This window comes from Perognathus longimembris, chromosome 3 (assembly GCF_023159225.1).
Source record: "Perognathus longimembris pacificus isolate PPM17 chromosome 3, ASM2315922v1, whole genome shotgun sequence".
NCBI classification, from domain to species: Eukaryota; Metazoa; Chordata; class Mammalia; order Rodentia; family Heteromyidae; genus Perognathus; species Perognathus longimembris.
Genome location: NC_063163.1, coordinates 69953304 through 69961756, shown reverse-complemented (window position 1 = coordinate 69961756; position 8453 = coordinate 69953304). Strand labels below are relative to the sequence as shown.

At 53.5% G+C, this 8453-nt stretch overlaps 1 protein-coding gene across 3 annotated transcripts; it reads right to left on the bottom strand.

The window, feature by feature from the left end:
• Window positions 1-1790: 1790 nt before the first annotated feature.
• Window positions 1791-8238, bottom strand: Fcer2 (Fc epsilon receptor II). Of its 3 annotated transcripts, XM_048340872.1 has the most exons (11): window positions 8101-8238; window positions 7546-7669; window positions 5965-6078; window positions 5651-5737; window positions 4590-4652; window positions 4352-4414; window positions 4176-4238; window positions 3985-4074; window positions 2738-2889; window positions 2545-2648; window positions 1791-2030 (listed from the first exon to the last, which is right to left on the bottom strand). In XM_048340872.1, exons 2-11 carry the CDS (start codon window positions 7565-7567, stop codon window positions 1841-1843), a joined length of 948 nt encoding a protein of 315 aa, XP_048196829.1. In that variant the 5' UTR covers window positions 7568-7669; window positions 8101-8238; the 3' UTR covers window positions 1791-1840. The 3 variants fall into 3 exon arrangements, with proteins under 3 accessions (XP_048196829.1, XP_048196830.1, XP_048196831.1); XM_048340873.1 differs by lacking the exon at window positions 7546-7669; XM_048340874.1 differs by lacking the exons at window positions 7546-7669; window positions 8101-8238 and adding an exon at window positions 6640-6651.
• Window positions 8239-8453: the final 215 nt, after the last annotated feature.

Sequence of the window (8453 nt, the reverse complement as noted above, 5' to 3'; positions counted from 1 at the left end):
GAGTAGGAGTATTTGGGCCTGTGGGCTGCTGCCATGGAGGTGGGCGGATGGCAGGGGTGGGGGGCAGGAGGAGGGGAGGGCCTGGGACAGCAGGCCAGCTGTGAGAAGAATAGGGGTCTTCAGGCCCGGGACACATTTGTGAGAACAAAGCTGTCCTGCAGCTCACACTATTGGGGGGGAGGGGCAGATGACAAATGGGCATGGCTTTATTTTTTAACACAAGGGATTGAACTTGATTGAACTTGGACTAGCTGGGCAAGTGCTCTACTGTTTAAGCCACACCTCTCGCCCCTTTGGATTTATTTTCAGATAGGGTCTTGTGATTATTGTCCAGGGTAGCTGCAGACTATCATCCTCCTAGCTTCGGTATGAACCACCTTGCCTGGACTTAAAAAAAAAAAAAAATGGTGGCAGTACTGCAGAGCTAAACTCTACCACTTGAGCCATGCTTTCAGTTTCAGGTTTTTTTTTGTTGTTGTTGTTGTTTTTCTGGTTCATTGGAGATAAAGAGTCCCACAGATTTGTCTGCCTGCCCTGGCTTCGAACTGAAGATTCTCAGGTCTAAGCCTCCTGAGTAGCTAGGATTATAGGCATGAGCCACTGGCAGCTGGGCTGATTTATTTGTTGAGCCAAAGGTCTTGTTAACTTTTTACCCTGGCATGCCTTGGATTGCCATCCGCCTATCTCTGCCTCCTTCCCGTGTAACTGGGATTGCAGGAGTGAGCCACCAAACCTGGCTAGCAAATGCTCTTATTTTGTTTAGGGGAGAAATGTACCATAGTGAGGAAGTATGGGAGAAAGAGGGTGAGGAGGTCTTTGGGATGGGCCTCACTGACCACAGAGATAGAGCAAGCCAAGGTGAGCAGCATGTGCAAGTGGCGCATGCTCAAGGAATGGCACGGAGGTGAGGTAGGGAGATGGGCTGGCAGAAGTGGGGTTGAAGGTAATTCTGCAGTCACACATAGGGGTTGTATAAGACTTTTTGGCTTTTCCTCTAAGCCAGAAGGAACCTTCTGGAAGGCTTGGTGGGCAATGAAGAGGGAGGCCAATCAGCCCAGGTGGATGAGAATTGCAAAGAAAGCAGGCCAATGGCAGGAGGTAGAGAAGTGAGCGGATTCGGAGTGTCGTCTGACAGCAGAGCCCAGGCTGCTCCTAGGAACTTAGTGTCCCTGAGGGGGAGAAGAGGCAAGAATGGTTTGAGGAACAGTAGAGGAGGCCAACCAGGGCCTCCTGCCATCCTGACCCACCCCCATGCTTCCCCCCACCGCCTCAGGTGTGTGGGCTGACTCGGGGCCCACCCAGCCTTGTCTCTGAAAGGATAGGTCACGGCCATCCTAGAGGACCATGAGGAGATAATCACAGACAGGAGAAGAAGGTTCATAAGGAGGTTTATTAGTGGGGCCATAGTTCCCACGGGAGAGGGAGCTACCTGGCCTCTGCACCTTATCCAGGTGGCTGCTTCTCTTTCTGGGGGTAAAGGGGAAGTAGTTAGGTAGTGAGTAGGAGTGGCTCATTAGGTGTGGGTGGATCTGGGGGCTAGTGGGAGGAGCTGAGGACCTGAGGCTAGAGAAATGCTACAGTCTCCACCTCTCAGGGCCTGAATAGGATCAGCACCTCCAGACAAACTGGCCACAGGTGGCCAGAGCCTCGGCCAGCCAGCACCCACTGAGCCCTTGGAGATGGGGGAGCCGCATAGGTGGTGAGAGCAAGGAACAGGCTGTGGGGGGAGGGGGGAAGGGGAGGGCAGGGGTGAAGAGGTGTTCCTGCCTTGACAGGGAGCCCCCAGGACCCTGCTCTGGGTTTAGCTGTATCCAAGACCAAGAAGGGGCAGACAGGGTGGTCAGGGTGTGGGTGTGGGAGTGGGTCCCCCGGAGGTGGAGGGGGTGGGCGGTCCACATGTGGCCAGCTGCTCGCACACCCAGGCATCCAGCTGGCTGCGGCAGAACACGTCATTCCAGTGCCCAGAAGCCCGCATCATCACGCAGTGCTCATCTAGGCCTGAGTTGTTGGGCTCCCCCCGAAGCCAGTTGCTGGAATAAAAGTCTTGTGTCAAAGGACCGCACAGAAGGAGCCTCTTCTCTGTGCCCTGGGCTTAGCCACCCCACTGGCCCTTTATTTTGTGTGGGGAGGTACTGGGGCTTGAACTAAGGGCCTGTTCTTTAGCTCTTTTGCTCAAGGCTAGTGCTCTACCACTTGAGCTCTATCCCCCACTTCTGGCTTTGTGCTGGTTAATTGGAGGTAAGAGTCTCATGGATTTTTTTTTTTTTTTTTTCTGTGCAAGCTGATCTCAAACCGTGATCCTCTGGGTCTCAGCCTCCTGCAGAGCTAGGATTTACAGGCATGCACCGCCTGGCTCTGTTCCTTCTTGGATCTCCCCGATGTCTAAACCAAAGCCCAGGATACCCCTTGGAAGCTTTCTGAGCCCCCTGCCTGTACCTCTGGGGCTTCCTAAGCCTCAGACCCTCTGCATGGGCTCCTCCAAGGAGCCCCTCCCTCCATGGCACCTCTGCCTCCCCTGCCCTCCAGGCACGACCACCCCCTCACCTATAGCTCACAGGGCTCCTGTCCATCCAGACAAAGTCGCCCTCCACATCCAGGTCCTGAAGGCCAATCCAGGAGTCCTTGCTAGTATGTTTGCTCAGGAAGTCCTGCAGGGGGTGTGGGGGGCAGGTCAGGGCAGAGTCCCTCCTGTCCTCCCCCTGCCCTGCTGCCCAGGCCTCCCCAGCGCCCAGGCCACCTGCTCCTCCTGGCTGTGGATGCTGACTAGCCGCCCTTCCAGGTCGCTGCAGGCGAATCGGGCCTGGAGCCACCGTTTGGTGCCCTCGCCAAAATAGTAGCACTTCTGTTGGAAATTGAGCCACTGCTCGGGGCATGTGCTGCATGCAGAGCCTGGGGGTGCATGTGGGAAGAGGTTCTGAGGGGCACTGGGGTGGGAATGGGGGATAGGGTGGGCACTGGTGTCCTTTCTGGAGGCCCTCATGGGGCTGGGTTGAAAGCAGACAATCCCACCCCACCAACAATTCACTTACCTTGGCCTTGAACTTGGTCACCTCTGATCAGCTCCTAGTGAGCCCATCTCAACCCCCAGCACCATTGCATCCCCAGAATTGGCAGTTACCAACTACCAACCATCAACCCCCACATGGCCACCAACACCTCCACCACGAGCAGAGCCAAAAATGCCAAGCAGGCCTCAGCTGCTTCACTCTCTCTTAGTAGCACTTCCTCCCCCACCTGCCCTCCAAAACAAAAGAACTCCAGGACCCCCAGGCATTGGTGGTACGTGCCTGTCATCCTAGCTACCCAGGAAGCTGAGATCTGAGGATCGTGGTTTGAGGCCAACCCTGGGCAGGAAAGTCTGTGTGAGACTCTTATCTCCAATGAAACACCAAAAGCCAGGAAGTGGAGCAATGGCTCAAAGTGCTAGAGTGCTAGCCTTGAACATAAAAGCTCAGGGACAGTGCTCAGGCCCTGAGTTCAAGCTCCAAGTCTCTCTCTCTCTCTCTCTCCCTCTCTCTCTCTCTCTCTCTCTCTCTCACACACACAGACACACACACACACACACACTAATAATGAGCTCCAGCTTCTCAGCCTACTGTGGAGGCCATGGCTGAGGGATCCTCCCCTCCCCCCACCCACTGGCTAAAGGAGCAATTGGAATGAGAAAAGGCATTCTTTATGGGAGTAGGCTTAAACTCAGGGCCTAGCACTCTTCAGCTGGTGCTCTGGCACTTGAGTCACACTGCCAGCCCTACTTTTTGCCAGAGATAGAGGCTTTTCTGCTCAGTAGGATTAGAGGCATGAGCCACCATCCCCTTCTGTCTTGTCATAAACATAGACACACTTGTATCATCCACATATGCCTCCTCCGTCCCGCCCCCCCCCCCAATCCACTGCTACACTGCCGGGTACACACACTTGTGTGAGTACACACAAGCCCACGTGGGCTGGCACACCCTGCCCTGCCCCCTCCCCCATACTCACCCTTTGCCATCCTGATCTCCACCCACAGCTTCCTCACAGCTTCCTGGAGGTTCTCCAGCAAATTGGAGACTGTGCGCCTCTCATTCAAGCCTGGGGTGGGGCAGGGAGGGGCACAGGGTCAGTGCTCAGAGTCCTCCTGTCAGGTCCTCCTCCCCACTCCACCCCTCCCCCCAGCCTCTCCCAGGCCTCACTCAAGGATTTGGCTTGGGTCAGATCCTCTTGCATTCTCTGCAGATTCCAGGCCAGGTGGGAGTCTGACCCATGTGAGGAGGAAAAGCTGATCTTAAAGATGGGGACTCCTGGGCACTGGAGGGTGCCCCCATCTAGGCCCCCAGCCTCCCTCTCAGTCAGTTCCTCTCAGTCTCACCTTGTGACTTCATCTGCTTCTGTTCAGCTTGGAGTTCTTGCATGTTCTGTGCCATGTGGATAGCTGTTTGCAGGAAACCAACCATACAGAGGGGCTTTCAGTACCCCTAAGTCCTTTGCTCTCTTCTACTTCACCCTTTGCTCTCTTCTGCTGCTGCTTAGGCTGATGGAGGTGTGGGGATGCAGGACACCCGAGTCCCTCTCCGCTTCCCCTTCAGACCCCAACCAGGTTGGCTCACCTTGCAGTTTCTGGGCAATCTGATCACTCTGATATTTTTGCAAGTCCTTGGAAACTAGAGAGACTGGAGCAAAGGGAGAGAGCCACAAAGAGAGGTCCTTGAATCCCACATAGCCCATACCCCCAGGGGCTTTTGTCACAATATCATATGTGTGTGTGGGAGCAGTACTGGGGCTTGAACTCAGGGCCTCATGCTCTCACATGACTTTCTTGTTCACTGCTAGTGCTCTATCACCTGACCCATGCCTCCATTCCAGCATTTTGCTGGCCTAGTTGGAGATAGAGTCTTGCGGACTTTTCTGCTCCGGTTGGCTTTGAATTGTGATCCTCCAGATTTCAGACTCCTGAGTAGCTGGAATTATAGGTGGGTGCCGCCAGTGGCCTGGCTTTTTTCATACTTGGGGCGGGGGTGGTAGGGAGAGGAAAGGACCCTTAAATTCAGGGGCTAGATGGCAGCATGAGGGTTTCTTTCCTTAGTTAGGACTGGGTGTCAAAAGCAGTAGGCATTTATCTGAGGTCTTAATTGGCCTCAGCTGACCACTGACTCAGACCAGTAAAGTCATGTCCCTATTCCAGAGGAAGAAACTGAGGCCCAAGCCATCTCATTCACTACAGTCATCTTTTTCTTTCTTTCTTTCTTTTTTTTTTTTTTTTTTTGCTGGTATTGGGTATTTGCTGATATCAGGGCCTGGGTACTGTCCCTGAGCTTCTTTGGCTCAAGGCTAGCACTCATTTTTGGAGGAGTTTATTGGCAATAAGATGCTCACACTTTCCTGCCTAAGCTGGTTTCCAACCACAACCAACAGATCTCAGCCTCCTAAATAGCTAGGATTCCAGGCGTGAGCCACTGGTGTCTGGCTATGCCAGTCCTCTTGTCTATATGAATTAACATGCAATCGGCCTGGCTGGCACATTTATAGATGGGGAACACAGACCTGGAGCGTGGTGGGGTTTGGGCTGGACAGAGAGCAGCCTTATTGTGACCAGTGACAGAAAGGGGACACAAATTGCATGTCCCCACAGCCATCTACCCCCTCCACCCCCATCTTGGCTTCTCTGTACCATTCTGGGCTGCAGCGTCTTCTACCTGCTTCAGAGAATGGGCCGCAACATCTTCTACCTGCTTCAGATTCCGCACTGTGTCCCAGTCTGCGAGAGGGAGGGGAAGAGAGAGGCCAGGAAAGGGTCAAATGTCCCCCATCCTCAAGCTGGGCAGGGTTGGGGGAGGGGAACTACAGGGAAGGAGCCCCTCCCCTGCTAGAATCAAGGTGGGAGGCAAGATGGAAGCATGGAGCTTGAGACAGGGGGACAGAAGTGCACGGTGGATATAAGGGTGCCCGGAGGGGGGAGTGCTGGGAAAGGGGGGGTGTCCTCACGCCACAGAAAGAGCAGGGTCATCACCCCTGCCCACAGCACGACCATCAGTGGCACGAACAAGGCAAACTGTGTCCTCAGCCTGCAGCAACGCTTTTTGGAAGGCTCAAACAAGTCTGTTGGGGAGATGTGGGGTGGGGGTGGGAAGGATGGATGGAGGGCCTCCAGCTTTGCCGGGGTTCCTCTTTACTCAAAAATCCCAACATCCTGGAAGCCTGCTAGGGTTCCCGTTGAAGCTGCGGGGGAGGGTTCTCAGTGGACCCCCAGCCCCTCCGATCCACCTCTTCTATTGTTCCATGCCCCTCATGGCTTCAGTGCTACTGCCGCCATGCGTCACTTCCGTCCATCTGTCCGGGTGACTGTACAACTCCGAGCCTCTGCTGCCTGCCCAGCATGGTGTCTGCCCACAACCCTCTCTGGTAATGAGTCTGACTTGGGTCCAGGTCATTTCCAGAGACACAGACACAGGGGCCAGGAGCTTAGAGCTACCATGTCTTCTTCAATGCTAGGTCTCCCCCCACCCCAACCAGATTCATCTCCAGAAGTCCAGCTCCTCCTTTTCCAGTCTCTTCTGATCTCAACCCCCTCAATCCCTCTACCTGGATCCCCAAGCTCTAGCCCCCTTCCCAAGGCTCCCCTTTGGTGCCCCCATGGGGGTTTCCATCCCTGCCCCTCACCCTGGGTTTGAGGTTCCATCCTGCTGAGTTGTACTTGTCCAGGTTCCTAATCTACTCAGCCACCCATTTTATGGGGTTCCCAGCTGCCCATCAGGGCTGTGTTTTGTGGGGAGGGAGTGGCAGCCCCTCAGCTTCCCTCTCCTTCTTGGCTGAGGATCAGGAGGGCATCAGGGCTCTCTCCACCCCACCTTGTGGGTTATTTCTTAAAAATTCCTGAGATCTGGGGAACAAAGTTCAAAGCCAGATGGGGCAGGAAAGTCCATGAGACTCATATCTCCCCAGTTAGCCAGGAAAAAGTCGAAAGTGGAGCTGTAGCTCAAGTGGTAGAGTGCTAGCCTTGGGCACAAAGGCTTAGGGATAGAGCCCAAGCTTGGAGTTCAAGTCCCAGAACTGGCATATAAAAAAGAAAGAACGAGGGGCTGGGGATTTAGCTCAGGTCCTCAGCTCGGGGGGGGGGGGGGAAACTATTAAAAAAATTAAAAAGAACGAAAGGAACAATTCAGCCTGGTACCAGTGGCTCATGCCTGTCATCCTAGCTACTCAGGAGGCTGAGATCTGAGGATCATGATTTGAAGCCAGACAAGGCAGGAAGTCTGTGAGACTCTTATCTCCAGTTATCCATAAAAAAGCTGAAAATAGAGCTGTGGCCCAAGTGGTAGAGTGCTGGCCTTAAGCACAAAAGCTTAGGGACAGCACCCAGACCCTGAGTTCAAGCCCCAGGATGTGCACGCATGCATGCACACTCAGACACACACACACACACACACACACACACACACACACAGACACACACACACACACACCTTCCTGGCTAGGGAGGAACCAGAAGGACCTTTTTCTCCTGAGTGAAATTAGAAGGCAAGGGTCTTTGTTTTTGCCATGGCTAGTCTCTGAGAATCTCCCCACCTGAGTACTGATTCTCCTCCATTGTGATCCTTCTTGTTTGGGTCCTTCCAATCAATTGGGGCGTCACACCTCCAGCTGCAGTCTGGGTTTTAAACCAGGGCCAGGGTTAGGAGCCAAACTCCAGCTGCAAGAACAGGACAGCCTCTAAACACTGCCAGCCAGGACAGACAAATCAGAGACACTCTGATCTCCAGTTTACCAGTGAAAGAGCTAGATGGAGGCATGGATCAAGTGGTAGAGCACTAGCCTTGGGTGAAAAAGGCAAGGGAGTGCTCAAGGCTGTGAGTTCAAGTCCCAGCACTGGCACACACATGCATGCACATACATCTACCACACACAGACATGGAGAGGGCCTGACACAAGGGATCATACCCCAGCTACAAAGAATGTGGATATTGAGATCTGAGTTTGACACTAGCTGGGCAAAAAACAGTCATCAAAACCCCATTTCAACAAGTAAGCTGGTGGCATGGCCATCTCGGCTTAAGGTTGTTTCTCTCAAGGACTCTCCAGTGTCTCTTACAGACAGACACACAGACACACAGTCACACTCACGTGAGTCTGAAGTTTCCTCCTGGTGAGTTAGGGACAATCAGAGAGGTGAGCAGGGGCCAGATTTTAGCCACAGGAGAGATTTCTTTCTTCACTGTTGATTTTATTTTCACAGACTGAATTATGGGCTTGCCACAGGCTTTTCTGATGCTCCCCAGAACCTGGGAAAGTCCAGGCTATAATTGCCTTCTTTGCTCAGGTGATCAAACTAACTTGAGACCCAGCCATGGGGACCCCCACAAAGGCGGAAGGAAGGAAGGAAATGACAGAACAAAGACGGAATCAAAGTTAACAGTGTGCTAACTTTTTCAGGTTAAATATGGTATTGTTTAATTTAGAAGCAACATAGGGCTAGC

Bases quoted from the DNA above. Each gene is read 5' to 3' on its own strand.
- Fcer2 (XM_048340872.1), bottom strand. From the start codon at position 7,567: ATGGAGGAGAATCAGTACTCAG. The intron at 6,079-7,545 runs GTGGGGAGATTC...TCTCCCCAACAG, and splicing joins GGAGGAGAATCAGTACTCAG to ACTTGTTTGAGCCTTCCAAA. The intron at 4,415-4,589 runs GTGAGCCAACCT...TCCTGCAAACAG, and splicing joins GATTGCCCAGAAACTGCAAG to CTATCCACATGGCACAGAAC.